This window comes from Pelmatolapia mariae, linkage group LG12 (genome assembly GCF_036321145.2).
Source record: "Pelmatolapia mariae isolate MD_Pm_ZW linkage group LG12, Pm_UMD_F_2, whole genome shotgun sequence".
NCBI lineage: Eukaryota > Metazoa > Chordata > Actinopteri > Cichliformes > Cichlidae > Pelmatolapia > Pelmatolapia mariae.
In genome coordinates this window covers 11,509,287-11,530,238 of record NC_086237.1, presented here as the reverse complement: position 1 = coordinate 11,530,238, position 20,952 = coordinate 11,509,287, and the positions used below count along the sequence as shown (strand labels likewise).

The window sequence follows — 20,952 nt, the reverse complement described above, 5'->3', positions numbered from 1 at the left end:
TAAAACCTCCAGCTCAAGCATCAAGAGCACGTTTAGTCAATGCCAAACCTCCCAAGGAACCAGCATACAAGTTTGAATTAAACAGCATTGCTCTGTTCATGTGCATTTGAAGTTTTCATGATCATATAAACATGTTCTGCTATAAAAATACTGAAAAAACCCACAACGTCTGCACAAAGCCAGCTGTCACGTGTTTTTGTAAAAAGAGCAACAAAACTTCAGCTCACTGCCAGTTTACTAACAATGTGCTACACAGAGACAGTTGCACTGACATAGATGTATTTGGTAATTAATGCATTCATTTGCTTAATGAATGGCCTCATTAGGACAACTGATTAGGTTTGATACACCACAGTGATTATGGCCAGACACAGCCAGAGGTGATTTCTGCTATGAGGCGAGTCGGCGAGAGTTGAGACGTTCAGTTACCGTTACAGAAGTGTCACGTTACACTTACTTATGCTGCCATGTAATCTTAGCATCTTTTAAACCGGGCAAACTATAAAAGCTGGAGACAGATTGCTAATAGTCGGTGGAGATGTATGTAATTTAGTGTTGAATATATGCTCTGGTTTATGGGAAGCGCCCTTTAATGTCTGCGAGGATGAACAATAAAGCTCTCTGAATGAAATTAGAAACAGATGCTGTTACATGATGTGTACTACAGCAATGAATAATTCAGCACATTCTGCTTATACCCCTATTACAGCAGGAGCACAATATCTATGTCTCATTGCTATAAAATGAGCATTTTTGTGTTTTCTTTTTTCTTTTTTTCACATCTGCAATCACTGAGGACAATAAAAATGAGAGGAATGAGGCAAATGCGTCTCTTTTGCGCCCACAGAGCAATACAGAAATAGACCGCTTGTCAATATATATTCCATTTTTATTGTAAAAGTTAATATTGTTAGTGCCTTTATCTTCAATTTTCTCGGGTAGACCTGAACATCTCAGGGTATAAAAGCTCTTTCAGATCCTTTTTTCAACATGACAGAAGCTCAGTCAGCCAACTGATGCGAAAAAAATTTCTTATGTATATTCAGAGTAATTACAGTGTATTTACTCGGATGATATTTGGCTTTCGTGGGGTGAAGGCGAGGCCAATGAAATACAGAATTCGTGGCAGCCTAACAGGAAGGAGAGAGAGAGGCCAGCCAGCTCAAAGAGAGCCACACAATACTTTGTCACGGTAGATCCTTGAGTTTTGGTGTGTCTAAGAACTAAAACGTATTCAGTGTTGTGTGTGTAACAGTGGGCACCATTTGGTAACCATGGCGATACTTCTACATTCAGCATGTGACTGTGGGGCTTTTACCCGGATAAGAAAGCAGAGGGCTGCTGTGTTGGTGTCCTCTGTTAAGATCATTAAAAAGACACAGTAATCATCCCACAGTATTTCCACAGTACATCCTGCTTCTGCAGACTTGTTATTAATTATCATGTACAATCGCTTAATAACAATCAATAGGAGTCATTTCTTGATGAGCTGTTGGAGCCATCAGAGGACGTGCGTACATACAAGGAGTACTATACTAAAGTAAAGAAGTAAAGTTTAGTATTTAAAACTAAAATTCAAGAATATATATATTTTTTATTTCAAACAGTTAAAAAAAAGCAACTCTTTGGTTTTAATCAGCTACTTGATTAAATATCAAGTGGAAACTGAAAAATCCTCTCTGAACATGTTTTAAAACGATTAAAAATAAAGTACTCTCTTTCATCGGATCAGGTCAGATCGGGTCTTTTAATTTGATCATTTGCAGAGAATCTTTGAATTTCTATTAAGAAAAGAAATGCTATTGTCGGTGTACGTGCACTGAAGTTTTCACATCACATCAGCTGGATCTGAACTAGGCAAAGCAAGCACGCTGTCACAAAGTGACTGCAGTGCTTAGTCATCTTAAAACGAGATTAAATGTTTCTTGCTTCAAAAAACGAATATGAAATCCGTCCACTGGTCCCAAACCTTGCTATTATTCGTATTAAGTCATATTTATGTTTATATTAAAGCGTTACTGAATGCAAACGGTGGGTTAAAAAATTAAGCATTGAAAAAATCCTAAAATAATAATCGTTAGTCATAAATAAGATTTGATTTGTGCTCTCTCTCAGGGCGATCTGGGTGGAACCAGGACCCTGCAGAAGAAGTGGACCACCTTCCAGAAAGCCCGGCTGGAGTGCTCCCTCCCAGAGCGTCACGTCTATTTCAACAACCTGAGAGCCGTCTTCACCCTGCCGGGGCAGGACTGGCGGGGGACCACCTTCTACGGCATCTTCCACGCTCAGTGGTAAGTCGGAACGACAGTGGTGCAAAAGAGACCTCAGACATCACTTTGTTTCAGACTAAAACCCAAATAGATGTAAGTTAATTGCCACATATGCTATCAGCTGTCATCTGCCAACCTGTCAGCCTCTTACTAAAACCAATGGTCACTCTGACAGGATGGCTCTAATTATGTACTTTGCGTGATTAGGTATTTCCTGCGTAATGAGGCCTTTAGCTGACATTAATGTGAGTTATTCTGAGAGAATACGAGTTGAGTGTCCCTGAAAATGTTTTACTGCTTTTATTAGAGATTAAACGTCTCGTGGTTTTAATTTAGCTTTGAATGATGGCGGGTGCATTTTCCAAACATATTACATCAGCTTGTTGAGCAGAGGCATTCATTTTCACGGCAAGAAAAAGCTCTTTAAAATCATGCATGACTCCAAAGTGATCGGTCCAATCAAAGTATTTATATATCTTGTTTTAGCAACTGCTTTATTTTATAGGAGCAGAAATCCACCCTGAGTAAATCAGATGTCTCGTGAACACACACCGTGCTGTTGTCCACTCGCTGCTGTTCATTTCAAACACAGTGGGATGAAAATAAAGTCATTTTGAGCGCGATAATTAAACTACAAACTGTTAATTAAAAGGGTGTTGACAGTCATGATTCAGCTGTGAGAAGTTACTCCAGCATTATTAGCGGAGTAAAGACGGCTGTTTGTTGGGCATCACGGCAGCGTGTTAATGAGCTACTTATCAACAAAGAAACTGGAGCGAGGGCAGAAGGTTGTCCTCAGAAAGGAAAGTTGGAGACGTTCTCTGTCTCCAGGCAGCGCCCTTTGATGTGAGTCTTTTGTGCTCTTCAGTAAGATATCGTATCACAAACTGAACCGGCTTTGAACTTCCAGCTTTGTTTCTTGCTCGGAGTTCCTTCTGCTGCTTGAAAAGAAAAAAAAAGAGCCTAATCCCCGCTTTCTTTCTGTGTGTGACTTGCTGGGGTTTCCTTAAAGCCCCCTGGCTTTGATAGAGATAACATTAAGATAATTGGACATTATGTAAATGATGACTCGGGAGCTCAAGCCATAATGTGACTGAATAGGGCTGCGTTTTAACTCGCTAAGACATCACCACTGTCCTTTGGTTGTGACGTTGACCTTATAAAACCCGCAGCTCTGTCACGCATTAACAGGAGGAGCACTGTTCTGAAATGGAAGAGGACATCGCATCATATGACTTCATGAACTCGGCCTTTCAGAAAACAAAACACACATTACAAAGAAAAAATGGAGAGAGCGTTTAAAGCTAAATAGCAATAGCTGTAAATTCAGACTTTGCTACTTTTCTGACTTGCTCAAACTTGCTCTGCATCTAAAGGTCAAAGGTCACTCTTTCGAGGATGCCGATGTTCACATTTTGGACAGAGAAGACAGATGGTTTGAAAGAGGAGTGAAAGAAGCCATCTATGTCCACTGTGAACGACCATATTTGAACAGAGGGCGGGGCTTACGACACCAACTGTCTGCCATCTATAATCCAGTTTTGAGATCCCTTCTCTGACGCCTTAACACCCACTCACACCCTGGGTCATTTGACCTCAGTAAATCACATCATAGGGTGGAGCTAGTTTTCACAGCGGGTTCACCCAAAACCTTTGATTGTGGCCATGTCCACACTAATATGTTTTTGTTTGGAAGCGCATCTTTTCTCTCCGTTTTGGCCTTCCGTCCACACTGAGACGGCGTTTTTGGTCAAAGAAAACGGAGCTTTTTGAAAAAGCTCTCCACAGCGGATACATTTGAAAACGCTGTTTTCGCATCGCAGTGTGGACCGCGACACCTGGAGCCTTTTTGAAAACGATGATGTATTTTAGTCATGTGTTGCAGTCATGTGACCAATTAAACAAAGATAGCGGAGGGTATTATACAGCAGTTGTTTTGTTTGCTCTCAATTTTGACAGCCCTATTAAAGATTAATATCAGTTTGTACATGCTCCAGATAGCACCTTTGCAACTTTGTACTTTTGTGTTACTCGCAGCAACAACTTCTCATTGTCTGGCCGATTAAAAATCTCAGTCATTTTCCTCGACATTTTGCCGCGACGTTCCAAAGAGCCGGAAAGTAAATAAACAGCAGACAGAAATGACACAGGTTGAATTGTCTTACATTTCACTCATGCGTAATACAGGAACGTAGCGTTTTCGATGGTTTCAGTGTGGATGAACAACTGGTCGGAAACGCTTGAAAACGATAGTGTGGACACAGAGCGTTTTTAGACGAAAACGCTGTTTTCAAATTGATCCGGATTAGTGTAGACGTAGCCGTTTTCACACCTTGGATCATGTGATTAGGTAGAGGATCAATAGGGGGTGCAGGACCCTTTTGGGGACACTCCCACAGGGCTTAAAATTGCTTAGAACTGAAGAAGCTTCTCGGATGAGAGGTGAAACGTCTTCAAGGAAACTTAAAGAAGTCCAGACGCTTTTCTTTCCAAGCTCCTTAGATTGCTCACAGTTATATGCCTGTCTGTCAGTGCCTCAGTTTGAGAGTGGAATTAAAAAAGGGTGGAGGGGGTAGTTTCATTCCAGTGAATGAACATGGAAATTAAAGATATTCGTGAGATATCAAGTAAAAGTATAATTTAATGTGTCTGGGTCAGACGTCAATACCCAATTTGAGTCCCACTTGGATGTCTGAAAATGTGTTGGGGAAAAAAGATTTTTTGAAGAGCTCCCGAACCCCCGACCTCACCATTAAATGAAATGCATTTCCTGAGTCACGGCACTAATTGATGGATTTCACTGGCGTATGAAGGAACCCTCGTACATGTGCATCAATTTGTGCCTCACCATGGAAACAGTGGAGATGTGTCAACAAATCAGTTTTAGACCATACATTTAATATCTATTTACTACATTGTGATTACCGGGAGGGTCGTTTAAAAGCAGCACGCTTCACTGCCTGGTATTTTTGGATTCTGCTATTTTTAAACGTACATGTTCACATCCTGTTGAGTGTGTCTCGCTGACTTGTACGACAGGTAATTTGTCTCTATTATTACTGCTACACATCACCGATTCCCCCATGTTGCTGCCATGTTCCAGGGGTGACGTGGACGTGTCAGCTGTGTGTCAGTACCAGATAAGTAACGTGAAGGAGGTGTTCAAAGGGTCCTACAAGGAGTACAGAGAGGCGTCCCAGAGGTGGGGACGCTACACGGGTTCTGTCCCCACACCGCGGCCGGGATCGGTAAGAAACTGCCCATGTCAATGTTTAAATTTTTGATCAAGCTGTAGACAGCTTCACAGAGCAGGAAAATAGTCCCTATGGGATAGTTAAGGAGGGAGGGAAAACAAGAAGAAAAAATGGGTGATGTGGCGTAGCTTGGAGGCCAAGGACATAATGATCCAGCTCCACAGGAAAGGAAGGAGAGGAAGGGGTGTGATGGCAGGCGGAGGTGAGAGTGAGTGCAAAGCAAAACTGAAGAAGAGGAAGGGGGGGAGGGAGGGCACTGGTTTGTAAGCCAGCTAACCGTGCCAACCTGTGTCAGCTGCAGCTAAGAAGTTTCCTCCTCTTCCTCTTTCTCCTTCCTGGCCCTCTTACTTTCTCCTCATATCCTTCTCCCTTCCTTTCCCCGCTTCATTTCCCTCCCCTGTCCCTCCTTCTTTTCTCTCTTTACTGCAGTGTATAACCAACTCAGACAGGGAGAACGGCTACAACAGCTCCCTGCAGCTGCCTGACGCCACGCTCAACTTTGCCAAGAAGCACCCTCTGATGGAGGACAAAGCTCTGGGCCGCCTCCTGCTGCTCACCAAGGGCGTCAACTTCACGAGGCTGGCGGTGGATCGCGTCAGCGCCCTGGACCAGAGGCCGTACAACATGCTCTTCATCGGCACAGGTAATGAATCGTGATACTGGCATGGGTGTTTGGCTAAAACACTGATGTTTTTATTGGGGGGGAAAACGCATCACCAATCGTGTACACTCCCTCCTCAGAGCCTATTCCCACTGCTCAACTGTTTACACTGCACACACTTCTCCCATCCCTGGCACTTCAACAAGAAAACTCTGATTGCTTCCATTGCTACACTTAAACTGAAGCAATAATTCAAGTCTTTTAATGCCCCCTACCCCTCCAGTGACTTCTCAGCTGCTTTCAGCGCTTCCACTTCAACTGTCACTTCAGCTAATTTTTGCTCTTTAACTAACGGCCCGAATGCTGTGACATTTCAACTGCAGTCCCTGCTTCCATTCCCACTGACACGACTATTCACAGCTCGCCGCCCGTCTCCGCTCACTGCGGCACAAGAGGCCAAGAGAGCATCTTGCTCTGGAGCTTCAAAACAAAAAAAAGGCGATAAAGTTGAATCATCGTCTTTAAGCAGACTGCACAGTGTTCATGATTTATGATGTTTCTCTTATTTTTTTGACCCCCATCTGTAGAGTTGGGGTGTTCTCAGCGTGCCAGTGAAAATATATGACATGCATAGAGTGTTTTTCATAGAGATAAGAGCTTACGGGCCATGGCAGCACAGAGGAACAGGTACTGGCATAAGGTACGGTGGCACGAAAACAACATGCCATCTGGCCAGACTTTAGCTGAGTTTCAATTAGGGGCTAGATTTGCATGCTGAGATCCGTCTTCATGCATCAAAGGAAACGTCTACGCACCCGCGACTTAATTAATATCTCCAGTCAGTAGCCATTGGGCCCATACGCAGGTGTCCTGTTTTGGATCAGAAATCAGCCCGCCCTCCCGGAGCCTTAATCCTGGATAATACACATCTAATAGCGGATTCCAGGGAATGTGAATTTGAATGCAGCCCATCTCATGAATGGAAAGACTCACCTACTTATCATTCAGATCACTGCAGAGACAGAGTGACTGGGACAACACTGACAGTGTGACAACAGCGGACTCGGGGCTTCTCTGCTGGCAGGCGGTGAGGCCAGCCCGGACACACACATGGCCGCTGCTGCTGCGACACAAACACACACACACGCGGGCGCTAGCACCTTACTAATGGACACACACAGATATGCACACTCACACTCTCTGAGCCAAGTGCAGTCATCCCCGCTTGTCGTGCTTCACGGCACAAACTCAACGGGGCCCTTGGCAGACGTGCGCTCGCAGTGCCAATTGGGCTGCGGGCTTGATTAGCTATTAGCGACGGCATAGCGACAGCTGATGTGAAAAAAAGAGACAGAGAGAGAGAGAGAGAGAGGAGGAGAAGTGCTTGACAACACTGTTTTTAAACGGGGAGAAAAACAGGCTGTGGGATTGAGGGATTAGCCGACACTGGTCTGTGACGGCGTGAGAGGCGAGTGCGGTGATATGCCTTCTGCTTGCTATGCCTGTATGTGTATTTCCATCTCTCAAGCCCCCCTCTGGCTGCTGGGTTAGCTTTTCGCATTATCTGTGACAGTCTCGTAATCAAGAGGACCACAGAAGAAAGCGCAGGACAGCACGTAACACACACACACACGCAAACACACACATCAAGGTCACCCCACCAGCTGTGCCTGAAATACCTTTCATCACCAGGGATCTAAACTTGTTCACAATGCCCTACATGAAAGGAGCACAGGATCTCCTCTTCCTCTTCCTCCAGCATCAGCTCCCCACACACCACTTAAAAAAAAAAAAAAACCTCTTCAAATGCTGTTACCTGAGGTGTTGAAGGGCCAGGAGCACCTCCAGTCTTTTAAATTCATCTTTAGTTTGTTGCTGAGCTGGAGCTCAGTACGGCAGCTGGATGTTCCAGCGAGAAAATTTCCTTTTCATGACCTTTTCAATCACAAATTGATGTCGATGAAAACGATTGATGACACTCTGGCTTTGTGCATTAGTGATGCACGTTTTTCTGTTGGAGGGGACTTTCTTCTCGTCTTCGGTTGCTTTTTTTCCAGACAATATTTTTAAATTTAAAATTTAAAGCCTGCATATATCTTAAGGTTTTCAAAAAACTTGTAGAAATGTTCTGCACAGCCTTTGCACCAAACACCAAACCAAACAGATTTGCACGACAGTTTTGCACCTGCAGGTTCACATGCTAGCTAACACCAAATTGGACCAAACTGAAAGCTGATGCTGAAGGCAGGCAATCTCGGGAGGGAGAGGTGTGGGACTGAGAACTTCATTACTGAGTGAAAAGAGAGGCCCGTGTATCCATTTGCTGCGAGACAGTATCAGTTCGCAAAGAACATATTTGTGTCAGGTTTTTTCTTACACAGTCTACACAACAGCAGACAGGAAACAGGCAGAAAGTTACTCAACTGGAAAGAAGCGTACCTCAGAATCCAAGTGTTTAAACCAGAACTACAGGAGGCTGTAAAAGCAGGCGAAACAATTATGATACTTCCAACACACCCATGCAGCGGGTTACGTGAAACTTTGAAAAACCTTTGCAGGGAAAAAAATAAAAAGGGGATGTTGCAATATAACAGCCTTATGATCGCGTACTTTGTAGTTAAAACTGTAGTTAAAGTGCACAATTTTGTTGACTGGTCAACAGAACCTTTACATGCGCAAAGTTACACTTGAAGATAATGCAGGCCTTGCATTTTGTATTCAGTTGAAGCATGTCATTATTGTATACATGTCTGACCCTTGGCGTGATGCTGATCTGTGGCCCGTAGTGAAGGTGGCCTTGTTTTGAGTCACACCAGGAAAAGCCCAGGTGTAATTAATAACACCACTTAGAGCTGCACTGAGGTCAGCTGCTCCATTTACGGCCTCTCTCTATTTGTATACCGGCTCTTCAGCACATCAGAGGGGCAAGCACATATGATGAGTGGTGTTAGTTTAGTTTTACCTGTTTTGTGGGGTTTTTTTCTTGCTGTGGCAAGTCAAAAAATGCCATTAAACCTTAACTGTTGCCTTGCTAGCTTTTCAGACACTCAGCATGAACCAGGAGCAGTTGAGCAACACACTCAGTGTGTCTTTGGCAATCAATAGTTCATGAAAAAAGTGTTTGCTGCATAGGTTATATTTTTGCAGCTTGTGCTTTAATATTTAAATTGTTGGCACCAAAGGAGTGCCTGTACATTATCATATTTCATCATTAACATTTAAATGAGCTCCTGTGCGTGTGTGTGTGTGTGTGTGTGTGTGTGTGTGTGTGTGTGTGTGTGTGTGTGTGTGTGTGTGTGTGTGTGTAAATATATTAGGATGTCATTAATAATAAAGTCAAATGCTGTGCAGTCACAGGTGATTGTGTGCTGATCATTAATATTTAAACTGATGGCTATGCAGTGACAGGTGCATGGGGTAATTTACTGTAACATATCGCTATGGTACAAATGAACTGGAGCGCTGGCGCAGGTTTATTTTTGTAAATATTTGCCAAAATTGTATGATTTATATTTAAATTCCCTGCTTTGCTGTCAAAGGTGTGCTGGGTGTTCTGTGTTGGGGGTCGCACCAAAAGTGCACCAAAGTAAACTCGATTGAAAACTGCCATGTGAATAGGACAGAAGTAAAGTGAGCTCAGATCTTCTTCGTCTTCTTCCTCTCTGTGCTGCAGCGGAGGGCTGGCTGCAGAGGGTGGTGATCCTGGGTTCAGAGGCCCACGTGATAGAGGAGATCCAGCTGTTTGAAACGGCCCAGCCAGTCGACAGCCTGACCATCTCCCACGCCAAGGTAAGAAAACAGCAACAGGATGTGTTTCAGTTGTTGCTGTTTTTACACGTGAACGTCCATTCACACAGCCCAGTATGTGAACACAGTTGTATGGCATCATCTGTGATTTTGGAGAAGTCTCGCGAGAGACCGCTGACATGTGAAGTGAAGAAAACGGATGATCCCACGCCAAATCACAACAACAGTTTCCTCAATGTGCTTTATATTGTAAGATAAAGACCCTACAATCACACAGAGAAAACAGAGAAAATCCCAACAATCATGGCAACTGTTTGTGGGTGGGATATATTAACAAGGGAACACTTTGTCTTCTAAGTTAACGTGTTAGAAGCAGGAAAAATGGTGCAAGTGCAAAGATTTGAGTTTGACAAGGGTCAGACTGTGATGGCTACCCGACTGGGATGAAACATCTCCAGAACTGCAGCTTTTGTGAGGTGTTCCCGGTCTGCAGTGGTCAGTATCTATCCAAATGGCTCACTGATAGACACGGGGAGCAAAGGCCGGCGCCTGTGGTCCAATCCAACAGACGAACTACTGCAACTCAAGTTGCAGAAAACTTAAATCTGGGTCTGATGGAAAGACATCAGTATGCACAATGCATCACACTTTGTTGTGTATGGGGCTGCATGGCCACAGAGCAGTCAAGGTGCCCATGATAACCCAAACTAGGAATAAAACAGCATATCTTGACCATCTCTGGGTTAGCTGTGTCCAGTCCTACTTAAACCCTTAAAAATAAAAGAGTTACTAAATGCCGTGCAGTCTTATTTATGTTAAAATGCAGCGATAGCCGCTCACACTGTGAAACTGTGTTTCCTGCAAGGCATTCACAGTACTACACTCGTGTTGCACTCATGAAACATGCTGGTACTTTGAGTGTTGCTCGAAGCATCTGACACCTTCCTCAGCCCCAAGCCGTTAACTAATTGGTATGTGAAGTGGGCGTTAATATTAATGTAGGATACAGCCCCTTAATTGGAAAGGTGTGGAGGGAAGGTGTTTTTAGGTGTTGCCACATGCCGAGCGCTCGCTGGAACAAGCTGACACCTCGAATTGCTCCGGTGCCCCTTTAAAACACTCGGCTTTCATTTAGTTCAGACTCAGATTTAGATTAAAAACATGCCTTCAAGGACCAGTGTGTTGGATGCAGTAGCACAAATGAAAGACAGTAATCACAGTTAGTATTCAGTCCACCTGTAACTTCCTTTTCTGTCTCTTTAGAATGAGGTCTTCATATCGTATCAATTAGCATCTCTGAATTAAAATGGAAAAAGAAAAAAAATAAATACTAAATTTTGCCGATACAGCAGCAACCAAAATGAGGACACGACCTATGCAAACTACTCTTTGATCATTATCCTTGTTCTCTAAGCCTGCCTTATGATGTCCTTCAACAAGGCAACAACTTCATAACAAGCATTTGAATAAAGTTGTATAATGGCCCTAATTTTTAAATAGCTTATTGGTAAGCTGTTGTATAAAGTAGAAAACACTCCAGCAATTTACACAATATATGTTGTCACTTTGATTTGTGGGACAGCGTTCCCAAAGGAGGGGAAAAAAAGGATGCACAGAAGCATCTTTCCATAGCATTCATAGATTTCAACCTGCTCTAACTGTGGCTCCCATGCACATATTTCTGTGTTTCACCACAACCAGGGAGTGTGTCCTCTGCTTCAGAGCAGACTGCTATGTCTTCACAGTATCCCAGAATGGACCAAGCAGAAAGACTCTAGCAGCGCCTTTAGCGAAGTGACGTCTACATTTGGTTCTGTTGCACACTTGGAAAGCAGGTGTCTCGATACATAAAGAAAGTCAGAACAGACCACATTTAATTCACCTCATCTTTTACTCTACTATCTGAATTTGAACTTTCAGCTGTTTCCATGGCACCACACACTCCTAGGTGTATTGTTTTCTGTCTTTGTGAGAGATGAGAAATCTTAATGGTCTCTTGGGGATGGGGGCTACAAAGTTCCTTTTGTTTTGGGAATCTCCTGTCTGGTTGCTCTCTCTTCGTGTGATCACATTCCTTCAGCGTGCTTTTTGAATCTGCTTTTTTCCCTCTTTGTTGTCTCATCATTTGCTCATTGGTATCCAGTGGAGGCAGTGCTGCTTTGTCTTGTGATGATTTGTTGTCTGATGAATCTGAAAGTCTCTTCCCAAATAACAGTCATTACAATCCTTCACCACAGCGGGGAATTGAACCCTTGGCCCTTCTGTTTTCTCGGCTTCTCTGAGCTGTCATCTGAGCCTGTGTGCTGACGGCCGCTGTGTCCCCGCGGCTCTACAGCAGCGCGTCCGTCGATCGATGGCCTTCCGACGGGGCGTTCCCTAAAGCTTCGTGCTTATCTCATTAATGCTGGCTTAGCTGCGATCAGACATTTTATAACAGCATTTTGCGAAAAGAGTGCAAACCAGATTGGATTTGGAGGAGGGTCGGGGGGGTGAATGTTATTGTAATTGAGAGTGATTATCCCATTATCTCCTCTAACCCCTAACTGAGTCACTCTCTCCCTCTCTCTCTGTTTATCTTTCTTCTGGATCTGGACTTTGTCTTCTTCTTCTTCTTCTCTTTCTCCCTCTCTGTAGAAGTACTTGTACATCGGATCTCGTTCTGAGGTTCTCCAGCTGCCCTTGGCCAACTGCAGCCGCTATCAGTCTCAGCCAGACTGTCTGCTCGCCCGGGATCCCTACTGCGCCTGGGACAGTGAGGGTAGGGCCTGTGTCCGCATCGACCTCCACCGAGGGTGAGACTAGTACCTATGTACACCCATCCATCCATACTATACTGAAAAAATAATTTGCTTTAAAGGAATCTGCTGATGTACAAATGTTAGACAAGCATCTGAATCACCCCTGAAACAAAATGTACCCCTTTAACTGTTTCACTAATCGGAATATTCCAGTGCCTGATCGGAGCAGGCTGATTTCATTTATCCAATCATCATTATCTAATGATGATTGGATCTATCTTCCACTTCACTGCTCTAAATTATAATTAATAAGGAAAACTATCGTATCTTTTTTCCACTGATTCGTCTCAACATCACCACCAGTCCGGTCAACTAGTGACATGGCTCTAATTTACGCTCTTAAGAAAAGTTCAAGCTGGTTATATCCCTTTGTGACGAGTCGGTACGGCATCTGACACCAGCCAGTTAGACTTCCTCTCATTTCAGCTCGCCTCGGGTACTCGTGTCATGTTAAGTCTGTGTTTGTCCCAGATTTGCAAGTGTGTCTCTGCGCACCTTGCAAATCATCTCCTCTCATCAGGAATCTGTCAAGGAACCGGCAGCTAAAAAGTCTCCAGAGACTCAAAAACTGCTTAGTAATCATACATCACAGTAACTGTGAGTCGGCAAAAGAACTCAGTGTATATGAACTCAACAGAACTATAAAGAACTTTGTTTTTTTTGATGTGGTTAAGTTTGCTTGCACTGATTTTTTTTTATTTAATCATCACGTCTTTAGTTAAAGAAACTTGAAAATAACGATACAGGGCTCTAATGACTGCTGCCTGTTTACATCCTTTAGTGTTTTTGACACTGATCGATCTAGAAATTAAAAAAATAAAAATAAAAACTACTACGAATCCTATTACATATAAAATAAAATTTTTAGACTTTCAGCCTGAAGCTGTGAGGTAATCTTGGCTTTCCGTACTGTTACAGTTTTTATTTTATTTCTACTGAAATATCTATCTGATTAAATACATTTTGTTGTTAAAGTGTTGGAAAAACTATTTTTCTGTGCATTTTTTATTGATTCCCCTTATTCTGTGCATGTTTCTTCCACTACTAAAATGTTCTCGGTTCCTTATTGTAACATTATTAATCTTCCTCTCTGCTTTCTGCCCTCTTCTCTCCAGGTCCACCTCCTCCCTCTCACAGGACCTCATGCTGGAGAGGTTCAACCGGGGAAAAGCCAAGTTTGATAAGCCGGTTTCCATCCCCAGCCCTGGTGAGTGTGGCGCTGACACCTCTCTAGTGGCCCCTTGTGGGAATTGATTGTCAGTGCAGGAGCAAATCAGCAGCAAGTAAAGGGAATGGACTCAGCGAGTACATTTGAACTGAGCTGAATAAATTGAATTAAGCACAGGAGAGCTGGCTAGTGCAGAATATGAAATGGATTTATTATGGATGACACTTAACCCCCACTCTTGTCTTCTCTTCCCTGCACCCTCCGCCCCTCCTCCACCTCTCCTGCGCAGAGCACTCCCGTCTCAGGAACGTCACCGTTGTGGTGGGGTCTGACATGGTGCTGCCCTGCCAGCTGGTCTCCAACTTGGCTCAGCCTTGTTGGGTTCTCAATGACCGTGAGCTTCAGCTGGGTGATCCGGAGGCAGGAGGGCCGCGCTTCGACCGGACCCTCAAAGCTCTCATCATCCCTGAAGCGGGCCAGTTGCAAGCGGGCCGCTACATCTGCTACTCTGAGGAGCAGGGAGTCAAGTTTCAGACAGAACGCTACCAGGTGGCAGTGGTAGCCAGCGCTCCAGTCTTCATGGAAGCACGGGCTCCAGACAGCAGCATGGGCCTCTTCTGGGTGCTGGTCATCACGCTCGGAGCAGCGTGCCTGCTGCTTCTCGTCGTAGCTCTGTACCTGCGCAGGAGGCTGAAGCTGGCCCTGGGAAAGGGAGCAGACATGAAGCCACTCGAGAGCACCCTCGTATACCCCATCACCCTGCCTAAGGAGCCGCCCACCTTTGTGCCTAGCAAGATGCCCACGGATGAAGACCGCTTCTGGGAGACAGGTGCCAACTACTATTATTCAGACGGCTCCCTGAAGATTGTTCCCGGTCATGCCCTGGGGCCCAACAGTGTCAGCAGCACGGCGTCGCCCAGCGCCATACCCGGCCAGCCCATCCACTCCCCCAGCCGTCTCAGCCTCACAAACATCAGAGGCTCCGGTAGCAACGGCTACATCCGCCTCAACCTGAGCACAGCAGGGGAGGAAAGGGCTAGCGGGACTGGTGCTGGGGGAGGCGGGCTGGGAGGCCTCGGCATGGGTGGGAACGACTACTCCAGCCCCTTCAAGGAAGAGCTGAGACGCACCCTGCAGCAGAGAAGCGTGCTGCCCGACGCAAACCCGGAGGAGTCGTCGGTGTAGGCCCGTCCTCCTCCGTCTCCATTCCCCGAGTTTGAAAAAAAAAAAAAAAAACAACCAACCTACCTCTGTCCTTTCGAGGATGCCTGCTCTCTCTCTCTCTCTCTCTTGCAACAACATGCTGTCAATTCCCCCGCGCTCTCTCTCTCTCCCTCTTTCTCGCTCCACCAATGGCTGTTTGGCTCACTGTAGACATTTATAGCACACAGCATGTTAAATATACACACTCATACACTGTGTTCGAGCGACATGAACTCTTCTAATTATTGTGTTTTGGACAACATGCAGTCATGGTTGTGGCTTTTTCTGCTTCCACTGTGCAACCGCCACTTGTGTACATTGTGTATTTAAGAAAAAAAAAAGGACGAACGCAGGGGAGAACACCTCGAGCACGGAAATCAAACAAATGGCGTTACCTGTTCTCAGAAGGGCACATTTCTTCTACAAAGAGCGGACCAAGCGAAGCGTTTTGCCCCAGTTCTCAAACCACTTGACAAACGACAAGGGCAACTAACTGGAAATATTGAACTGATTCTCTGTCCTTCTGCTCCTTTGAGACTTTTACAGCTTACTGCACTTAAAAACTGGAAGCGTGTCTTCCCTTTTTTTTGTATTCGTGAGCCGAGAGTGTGAGAGCGGTAGAAAAAAAGCCTAATCTCTAAGCAAGACGACAATCATGTCCCTGAGCTTCGTACGGGATGGAAAGGAGAGAGGAGAGAGAGAGAAAGACAAAGAGAAGAAATGAAATGGAAAAAGACTACGTTTTTTAAATATTTTTTGTTGAATGAAGGACAGTCTCTCGAGACAGTTTGTATTTTCGCCCCTTCCACGCCTTGTATTTACCACCCGAGAAAGACTTCGATCTCTTCCTTTTTGATTTGATGTGATGACCGTTGCTTTGAATTAAGACATTTCTCGTTATTCTTTTGCTCTGGAAATACGGCAGTGTTCAAATAGTCATCAGCGACTAACGGCTCCCCACTTTTGAATGACAATGCGAGGAAAAGCTCCTGGCGTTACATTACTCCTCACACGGCCCTGCATGGCGACCTTCAAACACACCTTCAAGTCCACTATACTTCAAGTGCACTCCGTATGACATTTATTAAGAGTCACAGAGTGTGACAGATAGGTGTTTTGGTTGCACTTTTTTTTCTGTGGAAGCTTGTGCAAAGGCTATTTGCATTCAGCTCATAGCAGCTGAGCAGTAATTGCACACTTGATTTCAAATCGAAGTTGACGTGAAGACATTTGGCACGGAGAATGTAGCTGAGCCCTCGCTGTTGCGACCGCTGTGGATGTCTCAATAAGTGCTTTATATTCGATGTGTTTGGTGAGGGTGGTAACTTGCACTGCCAAGAAAGAAACTACCCCTCCCACACACACTTTCACACACACACAGACACACTCACAGTCCTCTGAATCCCAACCATCCTGGACTACAGTGTGTTTGTGATGGATCCTTAAACCCCCTTGAAACCCCCCTCCCTGTTACCGACGCCCAGAGACAGACCCGGAGCTACTGTGGACTTATACAGACGGAGAATAATGTAAAACATGACGACATGAAGAGAACACACACACACACACATACATACATACAGTGTTGATGGACAGACAGACTGAATGAACCTGTACCGACAAACGGGTGGCTCCAGACAGGAAGTGGCCAGAAACCAGTGAAAGGTATTGTTCCACTTAATTAAATCCATGAAAGCAGATTTAAGAAATGTCATAGCCATAAACGATTTCCAGTTCAGAGTTTTTAGCTCTTGCTGCTGCTCAGTGTAGTGTTGCAAATTATTTAGTTTATTTATTTAGCTTCTCTGACACTTCGGTTGCCCAGAGTGTCTCTTAAAGGAATAATTCAACATTTTGGGAAATTCACTTAAGGTGCTTTCAAACATGTTCTCCTTACTGTTAAAGAAGCCCTATTATACTGTTTTCCCAAAGCAGTGCTTATATTCATGAATTCTACTGAAGTAGCTTTGGATGATTCACAGTTCAAAGTCCTTATTTATCTCAAACTGCTTTATACTCCTTCACATTTTCCCAAACAGTCATGTAGGCTGGTTTGGAGATGGGCCAGTTCTGGCCCCCGGGCTTTACGTTTGACACCCGTGTCTTTTATATACACTGACCAAGTGTGGACGTGTTTAACATGAGCACCCACCATAGTAACAGTATTCCTGTGACCAAAAACACTGAAAAGTACAGTAATCTTCACTGTTTGTTGCCTGTTGAATATCAGGTTATGGTGAAAGTCTAAACACACAAGATCACCTCATCAACTGTGTATGCACCCAATAAGGTCACTATCTGAAAAAGGTTTTATTAAATAACTGAGATACCGCTTTCACATCTGTCTGTTAATTATGATGCTGAAAGCAGGCCAACTGTAAATACACAAATGCCAAGTGCAGCCCAAAAATATGAACTTGAATCTGTTTTACACTTTCTTTGACAGAAAGTTAATAATGCATGAAAGGCCAAACTAGTTATTTCTTTACTGAACTGACGGATCTAGCTACCATGATGGTTCCCACTGGTTTGCAAACACATTTTGCTAACTTTTTTAAGAAATGTGATTAGCTGTTAAATTTTTTGGAAAGTGCTAACAATGCTAATGCAGACTAATGCTAACCAAGCTACATTTGTAGATTTTATATCCAAGTGCAGGCACACAGACTCCTGTACCACACAGTAGACCAATACGTCTCGAGGCACCAACACCATGAACTCATTTAAGAGGTTTGGTGACTCGAATTAGCAGAAGTGAGGCCTAGAAAACAGCAGCTAGCTACAGGCCTTAACAAAATCCCGATAGATGAGTTATGAATAGCTTTAGACCCTATACAGTTGTTGTCATGGGAGAGTCTATACTCAGAGGTCAAAAACTTTTTTTTATACCCTTAGAGGAAATCCACTTTAGCACTGGCTTTGTTTTTCCAGTGCAAAGTTTGCCACTTAGCCTTTGAGATAAACAGAACTGACCAAAAAGTTGGGAAATTCTTGTAACCATGAGTGCAGTCGGTCTGCTTTGTGATAAATAAAGCACAACTTCTCTTATGGGTTTCATATTTGCTTCAAAGCAAACAACTGAACTTCCACTGCTAAAGTTGTAAACAGTAATAGTCCATTAGCAAAGACCATTTTAACAGATGTCACAGGTGTTACTGGCCACATTAATTAACAACCTGTACCTGAATAGAACAGATCCTTTAATTAGTTTAATTAGTAACAACTGTACTTAGTTTCTATTTCATGCCAAATATTTCAAGACCAGTGTCATAGTATGACTACAGTATAAGAATAGTTACCGACCTGAGGCCCGGCCTTTTTTATCCCAATAAGCAGCTATTTATCATTTATCATGAGATTTGGTTCTCATGTAGTGACTTTTGTTTAACTTTACTGGACGCCACTAGCGCCATCATCATGTAAAAATTTGCATATGTCCAATGTCAAAAAGGTCTATCCATCCCATTTTACCAGCTTGTTTTTTTCCCATCAAAGCTGTCCTTGTGTGCTCTTTTATGCAAGTCTTGAAGTGCAGGTGCACCTGAAAAGCTATCTCCCTGGCAAAAGATAAGAAAAGGGGCCACACACAGCCTGAAGCTTGTGGCAAGAGCATTTTATTAAAGAGAAAATCCTCCAGTGTGACAGCCATCAAAATAAGCTGACCCAAGGAAGGCCTTCCTGCCTAAAATCTCTGTTTCAAAACCTCTGCTGTACTTGCAAGTTTGAGGGTCTTTTCATTTCAGCCTCCTGCTCAGAATAGACAACTAACTACATAACTACATATCATTAATCGTTGGAAGTTTTCATATCCCATAAGTTTTAGCACAAAGCCAAAGCTCATATTATCATATTATTGAATTTTCCAAAAGGTCACGTTGCCCAAAATACGATGTGTTCCACGCTGATGTAATGATGCCCGAAAAAAAATATTCTGACATACTTTCTGTTCCACTTCCAAGCAAACTTTGAAGCACAGCCAACAATAGATCAGATCGTGGCAAAGTCATATTGTGCATAACTTTTTTAGCTGTTTGCTGTTACTCACTCTACATGTTTTTGTCCTCCTTTTGTGCTTTGTCCATCAGGGGGTGGCTTTTATTTTTGGGACGTGTCTGTCGGGACCAGCGGAGCACAGCAAGAAAGAAGGGGACGGACAAAAAAATGTGTTTTTGCCCCTCTGTGTACAGAGCCTTGAGAGAGATGTAGAATATTAAAATGATCCCAAGGTTGAAGAGGTAGTCGGCCATCAGCACTCCATCCTAGTGTTGCATGATTCTCTGCAAGTGGACTGTACATCTTTGATATGATCATCCTTGTACATCATTTTGTTTGATCATTTTTGGACTTTTACAGACACTAATATTGTGCAACACTAATGCTCTCTTTGAAAAAAGAAAAGAAAAAATATTTCTGGTTTTATGGCTCAAGAGTTGTACAGGATTTCATTGCTGCATTTCAACATGTTTACCTTTTCTAAGCCTCTTCACCTTTTGGAAAAGCCAAAGTAGACTGCAATTGCTTTTGTTCTTGTTGAAATATTGATTTAATTCAATTGTGGATTGATATTTAAGTCTCAGCAGTCCGTCCACTTTGCTGAATTGAGCTGATATCTGCAACCTTTCATATTTTATCTACAGCTAAATTTCCCCCGGAGCAAAATGAAAAAAGAAGACTTGAGACTGATGGACTTCCTGTTTATTTCCTGTTTACATGTCAGTCATTTATCTGCTGAATTTCTTATCTCCTAACTTAATGAAAGACTGAATGATGTACCAAAACTATTATTTAATTTTTTTAGCCCCTGAAAGCCAAATAAATAGTGGTGGATCAGGAGCAGATCTGTGATTAAAAACAATATGTCAGCGTTATAGTATTAAATTCCCAAAAGCCAAAAGCTAAGAACACATTATCTCTTTACACTGGTACTTGGTTATGTCTTAATATTTCTCCTTTTTTTTAACAATTAGAATTTTATTTAATATAATATGTTGCAAAAACTAAAAAGATAACAGGTCTCAGGCTTGGAAAAAAATGCATGTGTAGTGTATTTTATGTACATTTCTTCACTTCCAGTGCATTTGTCTGCTTGTAATATTTTCTCTCACACGAGGCTTTAAGTTCTGCTGTTTTCATGCTTTATCATTTGGATTATTCTGTTACCACCCAAGGTTTAGTTTGTCCCATTTTTGCTTTTCTGTTATTGGTTTATTATGTTTGTTTTTAAAGTATGTTAAGTAACTTATTTCATTTGTAAAAACATGTTGATATTTATTACCATTGTACATATGTCCTTATTTTTTATATGTGTATAGACATACACAAATAAAGATAGAGATCTACTGGAGGTGTGCGAGCTGGTTTGTTGGGTGGGGAGGGTCAGTTACAAAAACCTTTATTAAATAGCAAATAATGTACATTTTCTGTTTTCTTATGCCTTTTTTATGAACCTTTCCTACATCAGCCATTCCCAGACTTGAGAGTGCTTTGGCCCATTTAAAAAACAGGAAATCCCATGTGGCCCACCCAATCTTTAATCTTCACTCTTATCAACATAAAACAGAGAGAGAGAGTGATTCCACGAACATTTTGATTAAAAAAACATATCACAGGCTGTTGGCTATAAATTGCTAATGATACCCAGTCATATGCAAAGTGTGAAGGCCAATGTGTGGCCCACCTGCCACTGGGACACTTACATACATAAACAGTTGCATAAATAAATGCATAACTGTACATACTAGTAATTTCAATCTGAATTTCTGTTATTACTGCAGTCTACCTGTAATACTTTCAACCCACACTTTGGGGATCACTGCACTGGATAATCCTCGTTTCTGAGAGAGACTGACCAGTTTTTCCAAACTGAACAGCATGATCCAGAATAAATGACTGGACCTATAAAGCCCTCAAG

The 20,952-nt window shown here is 43.1% G+C and overlaps 1 protein-coding gene across 1 annotated transcript in view; it reads left to right on the top strand.

Annotated features, from left to right (window-relative positions):
- Positions 1 to 20,366, top strand: part of sema4c (sema domain, immunoglobulin domain (Ig), transmembrane domain (TM) and short cytoplasmic domain, (semaphorin) 4C) — a 103,660-nt gene extending 83,294 nt beyond the window's left edge. Inside the window, exons 10-17 of the mRNA XM_063489197.1 lie at positions 2,116 to 2,291; positions 5,374 to 5,518; positions 5,954 to 6,167; positions 9,799 to 9,914; positions 12,507 to 12,664; positions 13,786 to 13,877; positions 14,128 to 16,706; positions 19,127 to 20,366. Coding sequence (XP_063345267.1) covers positions 2,116 to 2,291; positions 5,374 to 5,518; positions 5,954 to 6,167; positions 9,799 to 9,914; positions 12,507 to 12,664; positions 13,786 to 13,877; positions 14,128 to 15,023 — 1,797 coding nt within the window. The 3' untranslated portion in view covers positions 15,024 to 16,706; positions 19,127 to 20,366. The remainder of the gene's footprint in view (positions 1 to 2,115; positions 2,292 to 5,373; positions 5,519 to 5,953; positions 6,168 to 9,798; positions 9,915 to 12,506; positions 12,665 to 13,785; positions 13,878 to 14,127; positions 16,707 to 19,126) is intronic.
- The last annotated feature ends 586 nt before the right edge of the window (positions 20,367 to 20,952 follow it).